The sequence below is a fragment of the Sinocyclocheilus rhinocerous genome, unplaced genomic scaffold (genome assembly GCF_001515625.1).
Source record: "Sinocyclocheilus rhinocerous isolate Xijiao unplaced genomic scaffold, SAMN03320098_v1.1 scaffold63, whole genome shotgun sequence".
In the NCBI taxonomy this organism is placed as follows: domain Eukaryota; kingdom Metazoa; phylum Chordata; class Actinopteri; order Cypriniformes; family Cyprinidae; genus Sinocyclocheilus; species Sinocyclocheilus rhinocerous.
Window position 1 is genome coordinate 1,539,146 of NW_015659563.1, and position 16,643 is coordinate 1,555,788.

The 16,643-nt window shown below is 34.7% G+C and overlaps 1 protein-coding gene across 1 annotated transcript; it reads left to right on the forward strand.

Annotated features, from left to right (window-relative positions):
- Positions 1-385: 385 nt before the first annotated feature.
- On the forward strand, positions 386-1,877 carry LOC107723954 (transmembrane protein 178B-like). Its single transcript, XM_016532685.1, has 3 exons — positions 386-389; positions 832-1,008; positions 1,304-1,877. The coding sequence occupies exons 1-3, from the start codon at positions 386-388 to the stop codon at positions 1,552-1,554; spliced, it is 432 nt and encodes a 143-aa protein (XP_016388171.1). The 3' UTR covers positions 1,555-1,877.
- The last annotated feature ends 14,766 nt before the right edge of the window (positions 1,878-16,643 follow it).

The following is a 16,643-nucleotide window of genomic DNA, read 5'->3' on the forward strand; positions in this document are numbered from 1 at the left end:
TGTGTGTGTGTGTGTGTGTGTGTGTGTGTATACATATGTATATAATATTGGCTCATTGTAAAAACATGTATGTACATAATAAGTTGTAGTATAGTATGTATCTATTGATTAATTTCAATGTTAGTACATAGTAAAGTGGCTCCGAATATTTTTTGAAAACAGTACTTATTACGGAAATAATACACTTTAAAAGAATATGCTTATAGGTGTGACTATACTGAATGTTTAGGACACTTAATTGCATGTTAATGAAATGAAAATGTATTAAATTAAATTGATACGAAATGCAGTTAGTTGAACTTAACACTGCTTTCTTGAGTCACTTAAGTAGGTTTAAGTGCATCTTTATTTATAATTTCATAATTACTTATGTTGTCTTTGAAATATGGGTAAAAGTCTACTACCAAATGCAAAAAAATATACTATTAAAACATACTTTAATGTAATTTCTATTGAAAAAAGTGTGGTATGTATTTAAATATATTTGTAGTTACACATTTGTGATGATGAAGTTTCAGTTTAGTGAATATACTAATGTTAAATGTGATATTGACTAACACACTACAGTTATTAATCATGTTTACGTTACATGCTTCACATATGCTTGAGTATGTTAGTATCAAAATAAGTGCACTTTTTTAAAGCACAAAAAAAGATTGATTTAAAATGTACTTTAAAATTAAAAATTTGCCATTTATTACAAAGTGCACTTTTTAAAAGTCGACTTAAGTGTGTTAAGAAACAGACTGTTTTTTCATTAATATTATCTGAAAGTACTTTTTTTAAAAAAGATTTGAAGTACACTACAAGTGCACATTCATTGCAATAAAGTGCACAAGCGATCCTTCAGCGCTCTGTTTTCTCCTGCAGATTTGCAGCGGATGACGGCAGGTTTCATCGGTATGGCTGTGGCCATCATTCTGTTTGGCTGGATCGTTGGTGTGCTGGGCTGCTGGAAACACAATGAGCTGATGCAGTATGTCGCTGGACTGCTCTTCCTGATGGGAGGTGAGACAAGTGAGCACTAGATGGCAGCTTATTACTGAGACAAGAAAAAATAAAATATTTGGAACTGCATATCGCATATTATTTTATAGCATATTGCCTTGAAAAAGTTTGTAATGCATACTATTCTTACTAGAAGTGTAGTACTGTACACAGTATGCAGTGTTACTGTATGTACAGAATACACGTGGGGAATACTGTATCCCACAATCTTGACCTTCCATTTTCTTCTCATTTGAGTTCTTGCTGTGTTGTTATAAACTCACCGTGTTGTTTTGTTTGTGATTGTGTTTCACAGGCACCTGCTGCATCATTTCCTTGTGCACATGTGTGGCTGGCATTAACTTCGAGCTCTCGCGGCACCCGCGCTACCTGTACGGCCTGCCGGAGGACATCAGTCACGGGTACGGCTGGTCCATGTTCAGTGCGTGGGGCGGTCTGGGTCTGACGCTGCTGGCTGGGTTTCTGTGCACTCTGGCGCCCTCTCTGCACAGTCCCCAGATCAGCAGCGGCACACACAAACCGCGACAGGAGAACGGCATGGTGTGACGCTCACACACTCCACACACCATACGCAAAGATCCGCTAACACAGACAGGTCAAGCTGATATAGACAAGTGTCTTTACATGTCACAGAGAAATGGCAAATAAACAGTCACACACACTGCAGACACTGTGCAGATACACTGCTATAATAAGATGGTGAAAGTAAATCATGATCCAGAGTGCAGCTGAGCTAAACATACTGGAGCGGAAGGAAAACATGCACTGCAAAACATTGTCAATCAGTATGACTGTCTTATTTTCCAGAAAAAAAAAGATCTATACCTTATATCCCTTGCGAAAAAGAAGTGCACTGAATTGTATTGAATGTGCACTTGTAGTGTGTTTCAAATCGTCAAAGTATATATTTTTAAAGCAGTTGTACTTGCGTATAATATGAAATTAATGAAATAAAAAGCCACTTAAGTGTATTAAACATAACTGACACTTAAGTACTAAAACGTGCACTGTGTAAAAATGTCACATTAAAGGTTTGACTTTAAAATGTTTAGTTATGTTTTATTAATCTTTTGTCATGCTTGAAAGAAGTGCACTCTTATTTTGATGTGTTGACTAACATAGTAAAGTAAACATAATAACGTACTATCATTTTAACTGTAGTGTGTTATTTATTACATTATGTTATATTTAGTGCTAATCGAGATTAATCGCATCCAAAATAAAAGTTTTCGTTTACATAATATATGTTTGTATACTGTGTATATTTATTATGTATTTATAAATACAAACACATGCATGTATATATTCATGAAAAATATGTTATGTTTATATGTTAAATATATTTATATATAATATAAAATATAAGAATATAAATATATACATGGAAATACATGGAAATATTTTCAAAATATTTACTGTATGTGTGTGTATTTATATATACATAATGAATAAACACAGTACACACACATATATTATGTAGACAAAAACTTTTATTTTGGATGCGATTAATCGCGATTAATCAATTGACAGCACTAATATTACATTTAAAGTAAATATATTTTAAATGCACTAAACTGCAATTTCATCATTATATATTTATAACTATAAATATATATCTAAATACATGAAGTACAAGTTTCAATAGAAATGACATTAAAGTATATTTTCATTTATCATAAATGCTTGTTAGTGCATTCAGCAGTAACACTTCAACCATATTTTAAATATAAAATATAAAAGAATGTAATTATGAAATTACACAAAGATATACTTAAGACCTACCGAAGTGGGTCAAACTAACTGCATTCAATTAAAAAAAAACTATAATACATTTTCTTTTAAAGGGGTCATATGATGCGATTTCAAGTTTTCCTTTCTCTTTGAATGTTACTGTCTGTGGTTGTCATTTTCTGCAGCCTTTGGACTTTTAAGGAATATTTGTGTTGAAATTTAATACCTTCATGAATGTTCTTAAACATTACTGTACTATTACATTACTTAATGACATATTTAATTAACCTATGACATTTTCATAATATCCACTTTACAATAACAAATTACAATAAAAAACTGAAAGGTATTGTTGCATGAACCTTATCATAAAAAATATAAAAGATTTTTTACAATAAATTATATGGTTATTCGTAATTTATACTTCTGTTTTTAATAATTTACATTAAGACTGAATGTGCTGTCTTTTAATTATAATATTTTTCTATACATAAGGTACAGTAAGTTATAGTTTGCTTACAGTCTGTAGTTTGTTTTTTAACAGTGTTTGTGTTTAGCAACATATAAGAACATTTTAATGTGGCTATTACAATAGTCATAAATTGTATTTTCGAAAACATTGACCTTTCAGGGGTTCCTGCAAGTATTACTAATGTTTAGGAATTTCTCTATTTCGGTGCCAATCTATTTCAATGAACTTTATGAACTTCACTGCTCCAAACCACATCCACCATGACTTTGGGCAGAAGATTTGCTTCATCCAAGCTAAGCATTCTTTGGATTCAAACTAAACTAAAAACAGTTCATTCAAAGAATATTGTTTGACTAAGATTATTTTCAATGTGCAGCGGTTCAGCAAAGTAAACCTGTGCGTTTTTCATGTGGCACAACTTTTTCCTCACAAAGTGCTTACTGAATGTTTTTCTGATTAGCCTGTCGAAGGCACATTATTGCTCTGCTCTGTAAAGTGTCTAGTGGGGTGCACAAGTCTGAGACGATTCGTACAAATATATACAGTACAGAAAAAAATTAAAAAACAGAATCACGGAGTTGGAAAAAGGATCATCCACTTGTGTCAGTATTTTGTTGAACCACCTTTTGCTTTAATTACAGCCTTTAGTCTGTTGGGATTTGTCTTGACTAACTTTGCACATCTAGACGCTGCAATATTTGCCCGCTCTTCTTTGCAGAACTGCTCAAGTTCAGTTCAATTTGATGGAGAGCGTTTGTGGACTGCAGTCACAGATTTTCAGTGGGGTTTAAGTCTGGGCTCTGACAGGCCATGCAAGGACATTCAGCTTTTTCTCCTTCAACCACTGTGTGCTCAGTTTTGCTGTGTACTTTGGGTCTTTGTCATGCTGGAAGGTAAACCTTCTTCCCATTGACAACTTTCTGACAGAGAGCAGCAGATTTTCCTCAAGAATTTAACGGTAGTCTGCCCCATCCATTTTTCCTGACAAGTGCTTCAGTCCCTGCTGCAGAGAAACACCCCATAACAGGACATCACCACCTCCATGCTTTACTGGAGGAATGCTGTTATTTGGATGGTGAGCAGGATTGGATCTCCACCAGACATATCGTTTGGTGTTGAGGCCAAATGATTCAATTTTAGTCTCATCTGCCTCAGAATCTTCAAGGAGCATTTTGACAAAGCTCAGTCTGACAGTCTGAACCCTCCCATACTATATATATATATATATATATTAGGGCTGTCGATTAAAATATTTAATCTGATTAATCACATCCTTTTTCTGTGATTAATCGCGATTAATCACACACTTCATGAAAAAACACGCTGGAATGATTAATTCACTGAAAACGCAACGCGAGTCTCTGTTCTCTCTGCAATCTCTGATGTAATCAGCCTGGTTTCCTTTATAGTAGCGCTGTTTTGGACGGATTGTTTGAATGCATTCGCTTACTGGATTATTGGACTGAAAACTTTCCTGGAGTTCAGCAGCTTAAAATGATCTAATCACAAGCAGAGAAGCAAAATTGGGTTAAAGGGCTAGAATAGAAATTGTGCTTTAGTAATTTTGCGTTAATTGCATTATTTTAACGCGTTAAGGATTGTAAAATTAATCGCATGCGTTAACGCCTTAACGACGACAGCCCTAATATATATTCAAAAAATTGTAAACATTTTTTACAAGCCTAGATTTCATTTATCATTAAGTCATCCAGGACTTTTGAACCTCAGTATTTATTTTAATATAATAATGAAACTGTTTATTTTACTTCTACATATAGTGACTATATATTAGAACCATTTTAAATGCTTCATACTAACCAATACACAAAAGTCTCCTTTATTCTAGTAGTGCATGAATAAACTGGAAAATGTTGTCTGAGAAAATCATTTGTCATGGCTGTGTCTTGCTCACATCTGTGAGTCACAGCTCACGCCTAGGTAGGGTAGATCTGTCCTTTTACTGTGGTAAACATTCATATTTTCCAAATCAACTCTCCATATCCATTTTTTTGCATCAGAAACGTCACTAAATGACCATATTATTTAGGAAAATCAGAACAATGAAGGAGATTTCCATTGATTCAGTGACAGAGTTGTGAATGCTTATAAGTGTTTTTTCAGGTCAGGATGTGAATATCGGTTTCAGTAAAACACAAGCACGCTTTGTTAACAGCATCTCGCCTTCTCCGCATGCTGAATCTGAAACAGAAACAAGAGAGAATCCTCATCCATGTGTTTGCACAGCTGGCTGACAATCTAGCTTGGTACCAATGTGAGAAACTCTTAGTTCAGTAGTTTTCTGCAGCTTTCCATAAGTACTGTACTTTTTTGTTGTCTTTTCCAACAAAAATGAGTAAAAGGTTTTTGACTGTGACCCGTGTCATCTTAAACTAAACAATATTTGAGGAATGCTTTATTACTCTTTTTAATGTTATTTTTGCAGCCATTATACCAAAATGACTAGCTTAGCTTTCAGACTACCTTAGCTTACCTTGTTTAATAGTTGTGTGCTTTGTTATTAAAACAGATTGTGTGCTCGCTATGACCTGTTTTTGTCCAATCACTGTTATTAACTTGATATGCAAATAATAGAGATACAAAAGTTACGAGGGCATACAGTAAAATTTCAGAAGCTGACTAACATGGATTACTTACTAATCCAGGATAATGTATGCAATATGGTGAAATATGGAACAAAAGAACCCAGGATTATGTTTACTCAGGGTTAAGAATGACCCTGACAATTTCAAGTGTGAAAAACCAACTGGATCCCAAAAAGAGTCCACTGATACTCAAAACTGAATAAGACTGAAAGCATTTGAAAACTCAAGACTGACAGCACAAGTAAAATCTCAAAGTATTTGTTTAGTCATTGCCTCCTGTTTCTGATTTGTTCTGTTTTTCCTCTCATCTAGACTCAACATTTTGTGAAGAAAATGTGAGCGGTGCTTGCCAATGCAAAAGTCACTGCCATGACACTATGTTGATCTGGGTGGTTGCTAGGGTGTTGCTAGATGGTTACTAGGGTACTCTAAGTGGTTGCTAAGGTGTTTCTCACAGGCCCAAGTCAAAAGAGCCAATTCTCAAGCAGAAATAATCTACTTTAAAAGAAAGGAAAAAAAAACTTGAATGCAAACGGAATGTAATGTTTTCAGACACTTAATTGTATATTAATTGCAGTTAATTTCAGTTAAATTCAGCAGTATTTTAGAGTGCTTTTATAAATACTGCAAAACTGTTGCTGTTGAATGGTGAAACAGTCAATAATGGTAAAATAAAATACCTAATAATGTATGTATGTATATATGTATGTACTGTATATATATATATATATATATATATTTGAGGTATCGTTCATGTCAGCATAAACGTGCAGTGCCACACACTGAAGAAATTCACACATTAAGAAACTTTCTCCAGTGAGCAGTGGGAGAAAAATTGCACTTAACTTCACATAAAAAAAAAAAAAGTTTCATTATCCTTAACCTGGATAATGAAGCTACAGTGGCTGTGGTTTGGAGCTGGTGTGCAGAGCGGCTGGAGGCTGGATCAGACAGTGCCGGATGAGGAAAGCTTGTGTTTGGACGCGGGTCCCACTGGGGGAAAAGGGACTCTGAGGTGAGACACACAAAGCAAGAAGGCGATCAGGATCAAATCTCACTCAGCATGCCAGACTTCAGACCGCTCTCTCTTTTTCAGCTCTTTAATTATATACTTCCCCACAGCAAAGAAATCTCACAAATTAGATTTCTTTAAGATCTTAATTGCTTCTGAGATCTTTGCTGAGAATAAAAACCAGTAATCAGAAGAAATCTCCACAATGTCTCAAACTGTGCTCAAATTTTACCACAGTCAGCAAGATCTCAATATGAACCCGAACACTTCTTCTCTTGAAGTTTCTATTCTGGTGCTTTATATTAAGCTGTCTGACATTTCTCTCCAGCAGAAACTGGGGGAATATAAAATGTTCAATCTCTATCAAAACACTCTGAAAATATTAGAGTAACTTAAGCGCTCAGCACTAAACACTAAGCAGATGTGTTGTTTATATGATAATGACTGATAAAGATTATGAAAGAAAAAGAAACACACTTAACAGTTTAGCTAGAAATGGCCGAAGCGGTTCTGTGTTGACACAGTGTGTGTAAGCATTGTGAGTAAGTGTGTGTGTAGTAGGTGTGGGGGTGCTGTGATGAGCACCAGCTGCTGTTTGTTTACTGAGGGCAGATTCCAGGAAGACACATTCACACACGGGCTTTGGGAGCTAATGATAGTTACTATATACTAAAGCTACCCCTCACAAAAACCCGCTGACATCATTAGATTTATAGTAGAACAAGATTTGGCTGATGTGTGAGCATTTCAAATAGTGAGAACCACATCAATTGGATATTTTCAACGTTTCACCATTTTGAGCACATTTTAGCCCTCACATAGCCAAATCTATACACACAATATTAATTATTACATGCACAAAATGAGTGAGATCATTTAAAACAAAAGGGTGTAGCTTGAGCTCCTGACAAACGATAAATTGTAATGTTAATTGAAAAAATGTAGACTTACTGAGTGAGAACGTAACAACTACAAACAAAATACATTATCAAGAACCCAAACCATGGCTTTACGGAAACCCTGACATGAACAAACTTTGACAAAACCTTTCATGAACTTAATAAACTTGTTGTAGGAAACATTCTGTGTTCGACAGCAGACAAGGGAAATACTTCATGAGGGTATATTTATACAAAAATAATGAGTTCAACTAGAAACACCTGGGCTGAATTTAAAAAGCATGTGCTGAATTCAATTGAACTTGAATTGAATTCAAACAACTTGTTACATTTTGTTGGTATCTATGTGTACGACCCAAAATGATCTCCCCATGAAACCAAACTTCAGGAACTCGCACAAAATAGATGCCATGCAAAAAAACAATAAAACTAATCTGGAGAAGAGATCTCCAAAAAGAGCACCTTGTCCAAACTTCTCTCCTTGCTCATTTATGACCCCCCCTCTGCCCTCTTCCTCTCCCCGAACAGGTTTAACTGAAAGTTCACTAAGAATATCTACGTATATACCACGTATGATGTATCTTGTGAATCTGTTTTTCCCTTTGTGTTTAGTATCATTGTAGAGGTCTCCGTGCGATTAGTAAAATGGTCTCAATTTCACAGCAGTCACTTGTGTTATGAGAATTCAGTTCTACTGCTGATGGGTGGGTCTCCCTAGGGTCTGTAAGAATGTTTTCCCTTCTCCAGCCAGGTGTGACCCTTGGGTCACAGGATCCTGACAAACCAAAATGTCTTTTATGTTTTTACAACTGATTTGAAGACTTATTTGTTCTGGTCTGGATATATAAGGAAAGTGGCAAGACATTAATTAATTTGGGATTCTGTAACCAGAAAAACCCCAGACTGTGTGTGTGAGTCTGGAGCTCTGCACTAGAGCTCTCGCATGCTGTTGTGTGTTTCTCTGCTGTCAGGTATGCATTTCTTTTTATTTTCAAATGTGTAATTGTGTTAAACACATTGTGTTCATAGAACACACTTTATAGTTGTTTGTGCTACTACATGTGCACATAGACTAGTTACGTTTATTCTTTAACATGATTGCTTTGCTGTAAGTGTTGTTTGAAATACTTAGGTAATAGGTTGTTTATGCTATGCATTCTAGACTATGCGTCTTGTGTAAAATTGGAATAACTGTAATACTGGAATTGTTCAGCAATTTCAAGTTACATTTCCTACGTTTGTCTCCTATGTGGAAAACACTTGGCTTTTCCCCATATAGCTACAGTAATCCATGTACAAGAGCATTGAATTGCCATGTGGCTACAGTGTGATTCAAAATTGCATTTTCTCTTCTGAATTGAAAGATTGCCTCTAATTGTTTAATTTTGTTATTGGCATTAAACATTTTTACCTGATAAATAAAATGTTATATTTGATTTTAAAATAATGAGTTCAACTAGAAACACCTGGGCTGAATTTAAAAAGCATGTGCTGAATTCAATTGAACTTGAATTGAATTCAAACAACTTGTTACATTTTGTTGGTATCTATGTGTACGACCCAAAATGATCTCCCCATGAAACCAAACTTCAGGAATTCGCACAAAATAGATGCCATGCAAAAAAACAATAAAACTAATCTGGAGAAGAGATCTCCAAAAAGAGCAAATGACACCACCTTGTCCAAACTTCTCTCCTTGCTCATTTATGACCCCCCCTCTGCCCTCTTCCTCTCCCCGAACAGGTTTAACTGAAAGTTCACTAAGAATATCTACGTATATACCACGTATGATGTATCTTGTGAATCTGTTTTTCCCTTTGTGTTTAGTATCATTGTAGAGGTCTCCGTGCGATTAGTAAAATGGTCTCAATTTCACAGCAGTCACTTGTGTTATGAGAATTCAGTTCTACTGCTGATGGGTGGGTCTCCCTAGGGTCTGTAAGAATGTTTTCCCTTCTCCAGCCAGGTGTGACCCTTGGGTCACAGGATCCTGACAAACCAAAATGTCTTTTATGTTTTTACAACTGATTTGAAGACTTATTTGTTCTGGTCTGGATATATAAGGAAAGTGGCAAGACATTAATTAATTTGGGATTCTGTAACCAGAAAAACCCCAGACTGTGTGTGTGAGTCTGGAGCTCTGCACTAGAGCTCTCGCATGCTGTTGTGTGTTTCTCTGCTGTCAGGTATGCATTTCTTTTTATTTTCAAATGTGTAATTGTGTTAAACACATTGTGTTCATAGAACACACTTTATAGTTGTTTGTGCTACTACATGTGCACATAGACTAGTTACGTTTATTCTTTAACATGATTGCTTTGCTGTAAGTGTTGTTTGAAATACTTAGGTAATAGGTTGTTTATGCTATGCATTCTAGACTATGCGTCTTGTGTAAAATTGGAATAACTGTAATACTGGAATTGTTCAGCAATTTCAAGTTACATTTCCTACGTTTGTCTCCTACGTGGAAAACACTTGGCTTTTCCCCATATAGCTACAGTAATCCATGTACAAGAGCATTGAATTGCCATGTGGCTACAGTGTGATTCAAAATTGCATTTTCTCTTCTGAATTGAAAGATTGCCTCTAATTGTTTAATTTTGTTATTGGCATTAAACATTTTTACCTGATAAATAAAATGTTATATTTGATTTTTTTTCTAAATTCTCCTGAAATCATTATGACTAGTAGATCATGTGGAGGCTGATGTTACCTCAAAGGCTGATGTAACCACGCCATTGGATTCCATTGTTGGGCCAGTTGGGTGGACCTTGCATATGTGTCATATAAATACCTTCACAGACATATTACATCCAACATGTTGGCATTATTCTTTGAACTACGTGTTTTCCAACCAATAACTCAGTCTTGCACATCTTCTTTAATCTGATGACTCAACATTTGTGGTCTTATGGGATAGCAAATTGTCCACTGCTTACTTTCGTCTGAATATGAGATATTGTTCCTACTGTATTTTGAATGCAGGGTTCATTATCTTATGCAAGGTTCACACTGCACGGTTTTCAAAGCTGTCTGCTCTTCTCACGCTGACTGTCTGCGGTTCCATCTAGTTGCTGTTGTGTGCACACTACTCAACAGATCGGCAACAAGTCAAGTCAAGTCACCTTTATTTGTATAGCGCTTTATACGTCCTATAGCAGAGAATGAGTGGAATTGTTCCTTAGGGTATCTATAGTGCACTATCTGATGCGATACGTGGCTGATGGCTGCATGGTAAGAATTTGATCTCTAATAGTATCAATCTTGGAAGTAAAGAAGTTCATAAAGTCATTACTGCTGTGCTGTTGGGGAATGTCTGCATCTGTTGATGCTTTATTTTTCGTTAATTTAGCCACTGTTTTGAATAAATGTCTGGGGTTGTGTTTTCTTCTAAGAGAGATGAAAAGTAAGCAGATCTAGCGGTTTTTAGAGCTTTTCTATAAGTAGAATTACTTTCCTGCCATGCAATACAAAATACCTCTAGTTTTGTTGTCTTCCAGCTGTGCTCAATTCTCCGGGCTGCTCTCTTTAAGGCGTGAATGTGCTTATTATACCAAAGTGTCGGACTGTTTTCCTTAATCTTCTTTAAGTGTAAAGGAGCAACCGTATCTAAAGTGCTAGAATAGAGAGAATCAATAGTTTCTGTTACACCGTCAGGTTTTCCTGAGCTATTGGATATGCTGAGGAATTGAGACAAGTCAGGAAGATTATTTACAAAGCAATCTTTTGTGGTAGAAGTGATGGTTCATATTTGTAACAAGGAGTTGAATTTGCAGCTTTAGCTATATGGAGTATACACAAGACTAGATAATGATCCGAGATATCATCACTCTGCTGCAGAATTTCAAATACATTTAAATTCAATTCAATGTGACAGACATTACACGACACTAGATAATGATCCAAGATATCATCACTCTGCTGCAGAATTTCAACGCCATTAACATCAATTCCATGTAACAGTATTAAATCTAAAGTATGATTATGACAAGGAGTAAGCCCTGATACGTGTTGTCTAACCCCACTTGAGTTCAGAATGTCTATAAATGCTGATCACAATGCATCTTTTTTTTATTATCAACATGGATATTAAAATCACAGTAGCCAGTACAATACAGTACAGTAGCCAGTTTTGGACGTTTTTTTTGTATTTTATAGTTCGGGGAACAGACACAGTCTCTATAGTATGGCATCTAGATGAAATAATCTCTATGTGTTGAGAATTAACTGATTTCTGTGACATGACGCGGCTAGCAGATGGTCGGTTTAGCCAGTCTGTCTGCTTCCTGACCTGGGCCCCAGTTAGTCAAGTTCAAACTCTAAGACTATTTGCCATATTTCTAGAGAGAAGAGTGGCACCACCCCTGGAGCGATGAAGACCATTTCTTTTCAACAGGTCAGGTCTGCACCAAAAACTCGTCCAATAGTCTATGAAACCTATGTTATTCTGGGATCACATATTATGTCCCTTGTCGGCAATCCAGCCCTACAGGTAAACTTTTTGAGCAATGTTGCTGGGCAATGTAGCCGTCAACAGACAACCAGGTGAGACACAGGGCCCATGACCGATCTAAAGTTTCCAGATAGAAATTTGTTGCCCATTCTCAAAGGGAAAGTGCCCAAGCAACATCGCTTGGCAACATTTCCCCGTGTATCATTATCTGAACTGTGACATGATTGGAGACATGAGAAGTCTCAGGCTCGACCGAGACAGGAAACCTGGGGCTGGCCGAGAGTTGGTCAGAAACTGCGGCAGCCTTGACTTGATCAGTGGGCCTAGAATGCTTCTGAATTTACCTATACTATATAATAGGCAACTATAAATCACTATAAGCAGTACATCCAAACAGGCAGTATTCCTAAAATTAGGCATAAAATTTTCACACGTACGAAGGGTTGTCCTGTTTGTAAATGATAGGGATTAGCATGTCTACTTTATGGAAAATACATGGTGTACATATAAAAAGTAAGTCTTCGAATGACAGTGAAAGCACACTGACAGTATGCAATTTCAGATGCAGCTGCTACGTCTGGGGAAGGATCTATGAACAGAGACAAGAGAAAAAGATAGGAATTTTCAATTTATAGGAAAAAGTAACATTTCAAAGTAAAGTCGATTAACACAAATGAAAACAAGAAAAGACTGACAAAACCATTACCCAGGGAAATGATGGAATGAACCATGTATCAAGAACAAATATATTTTACATAATTGATGACAAACATTTTGCTCATAGCTTTTGAATGTGATCGTTTTGTATAATTGTATAGCATTGATCACTGCATGTGCAGAAATTCAATACATATTCAATCATAAAATAAATTCACATTCATCACAAAATAAAACTGTTTTTCTATCCTCTTACCCTAAACCTACCCCTCACACAAAACTTTCTGCGTTCATTTGATTTTCAAAACACTTCATTCTTTATGATGTATAAGCTTATTTCCTCACGGGGACCTAAAAAAAAAGTACCCACAAGGATAAAATTTACTGGTATTACTATCCTTGTGCAGACATTATGTATAGGGAATACTAGGGAGTACACACACACACACACACACTTCCAATGTAATTTATAGCAGTTGGCACATGAAAGCTGAGATGCGAATATGATATCATTTTATTTTAAACTCTAAGGATGTTCACTGGAAATCTAACAAAACCAATAAATCAATCAAACTCCAACTATATGGTCATGGTTGACAGATATTCCTTCCATATTGACAGCTTCCTTTAGTATCTTACTTAAGATAAACATCAAGAAAAAAAATCAAGATTTTTATTTTTTTTTGCTTTTGTTGTTTATTCCTCTTTTTGCCACAAAACCACTGAAACTGGATCCATATGAGATGTTATTGAACAGGCTCAGATCTGGTAACACAAAACCATTAGTAAAGACATTCTTTCCTTGAGCTTTAACCTCCAGCAAGAATAAAACTCTGAATGTGAGGAAGAAAAAGAAAACAGTTCCAGCCCAGGGGACTGTGGGTAGAAAACATATATAAGTACTTCGTTGTTCTGCTTAGAAATTAACATGCAGCAACAGCACAGTGCTTTTGGTACAATATTTTAGCGTATGAATGTGTGGTTTATAATATGTTTTATGCTTCAGCGTAATTTTGATCATGAGTAATGACTTATGTTAATGGATGGTCTACAGTTCAACCTTAAAACTGTTCACCAGCAAATATCCCAGCATTCTGGTGGAGTTGGCAGTAGGAATGGTAGATTATGTTTCTTTGTATATTGCTGCAGAGTTTGATTATTCTTCCACATGGCAGAAAGAGAAAGAGACGTTCTGTTCTAAAGGCACAGGAAATGCCAAATCTCAACCAGCTTGTTTAACCACCACCCTTCCAGCTTCCTCAAACCTCAATCATCCAAAATGAATGTCAGCAGTACACAGACAGCTGAAAAAGACCAGCCTACTGCAGACTGATTACAGGAATAACAGATTTTGACATAAAAGGCAGTCTGAGAGTGCCTAAGAAGTGAAACCACAGTTGGTGCTCAATGTGCTATTTCTACCTGATCTTGCATTTAAAATGAAGCTTGTTTATAATCAGGTTAACTAAATCTTATTAAATCATATTTCTGACTTGGATCAATTTTTACATTTTATTTTTTACAGTAAATAAAATGCCAATTTCTTTCACTGGTGGCTATAACAATTTATTTATGCAACTATCTATGCGATCAAAAAAGGCATACACATTCTTAACATCATGTTTGCATACATGCCCAGAGACAAAAATTAGAAACCAATAGACTTATGAACACATAATGAAGCCTCAATAACATTTTTTAAAATCTCCAAATATATATATATATATATATATATATATATACACACACACACACACACACACACTTATCATCTTCAGTCTTTGCACACACACAGCTATTCACTTATGCACTTTGTTTTTCAGTCTTTTTTATGTATTTTTTTTCTTCAGAAAATTGCATTGTAATTTTTATTTATTCATTGATGTAAAATTCTGTACTTTTTAGTAAGGCTGGTATAACTGAAATGTTCTACAAATGGAAAAGATAGCTCTGCCATAGCATTTCAGTCTTTTTTTATTTATGTTTTTTTATAATGTATTAAAATGTACTTGAGTATGTTTGTAGTAATACAAATATACTATAAACGTACTTGTATTTCAAGTGCATTTTTAATACATTTAATAGCATGTTTTTTGTTTTTCACCAAAGTATATATGCTTGTAATTGTTATTTGTAATGTACACAACAATATATAATACATTAAAGTTTTCTAGATATCAAAGTGTGTATGTGTGTGTATATACTGAAAAAAGCAGCTTTATAATATACTAGTAGTGTAATGCTAATGCATTTCCAATGAGCTGAAATACAATTGAAATGTACTTGAAGTACATTAAAACGATTCTTCAAATATACTCTAACTGTAGTTCATGAAGTATTAAAAGGACATTTTAAATGTATTTTAAGAAATAAACTTAAATTGCACTAAATATACTTAAAGTGGTTCCATTTTAACACAATTTCAATATATTAAATACATTACAAATAGATTAAAAAAATTCTGTACTTTTTAGTAAGGCCGGTATAACTGAAATGTTCTACAAATGGAAAAGATAGCTCTGCCATAGCATTTCAGTCTTTTTTTATTTATGTTTTTTATAATGTATTAAAATGTTCTTGAGTATGTTTGTAGTAATACAAATATACTATAAACATACTTGTATTTCAAGTGCATTTTTAATACATTTAATAGCATGTTTTTTGTTTTTCACCAAAGTATATATGCTGCTGTTCTTTTTTTAGTGTACTTTATGAATATTTGTAATGTACACAACAATATATAATACATTAAAGTTTTCTAGATATCAAAGTGTGTACGTGTGTGTATATACTGAAAAAAGCAGCTTTATAATATACTAGTAGTGTAATGCTAATGCATTTCCAATGAGCTGAAATACAATTGAAATGTACTTGAAGTACATTAAAACGATGCTTCAAATATACTCTAACTGTAGTTCATGAAGTATTAAAAGGACATTTTAAATGTATTTTAACCACTTAAAGTGGTTCCAATTTAACACAATTTCAATATATTAAATATATTACAAATAGATTAAAATTCAACTTAAACATATCTTGAAATACTCTTAATATACTTAAAGTTGTTTCAAAATAATACATTTAATATGCACTTAGTATAGTATAATTTAAATATAGTAAGTATGTCTGAAAAAGCACAATTTAAATATATTTCTTTTTCACCTGGGTTTGTCAGCACTTATCAGGGTAAACTACACATGAGAGAGTTTTACGGATGACAAAGTATTACAAACATCACTAAAGCACATCACCAGTTAATCATCATCATCAGTGAGAGTAATAATGAACCACATTCTAGGTTTTGCACAAGTAAAATATACCACCTTTTTTTGACAGACACCATATCCTTTATATCCTATGTATTAATATTATATAATTAATATAATCAGTGTTGGGGAAAATTACTTTTAAAAGTAATGCATTGTAATACTGTGTTAATCCCTAAAAATAACTAATTGCATTACTTAGTTATGTTACTTTTGCTTTACTTTTTCTCATCTGGGCTCGGCTTACTGGTTTGTTTTTAATATTAAAAAAAGTTCTGTTTTTGGCAAATGTAAAAGCTCTTCCACACCCAAAATGAAATGAGTAAAGGGTGCAGCTCAAACCTTTCTAATGTGCTGCCATTCTGGATTGCATGAAGAATAGGATGTTCGTTTTTGCTTATTAGTATGGTTTAATTGGATCATGGAAGGTAATTCTTGAGGACAAATGTGAGTAATATAATGACTAATATGACCCCTCACCCCACGTCTTGACTCATAAGCATTTTTAACCTGTTAAAAACACAATGATTGACATGATTCAC

What these genes read in the sequence shown, in the direction of transcription:
- LOC107723954 (XM_016532685.1), top strand. An exon ending in ACTGCTCTTCCTGATGGGAG is followed by an intron (nt 1,009 to 1,303) that starts GTGAGACAAGTG and finishes TGTGTTTCACAG; the next exon opens with GCACCTGCTGCATCATTTCC.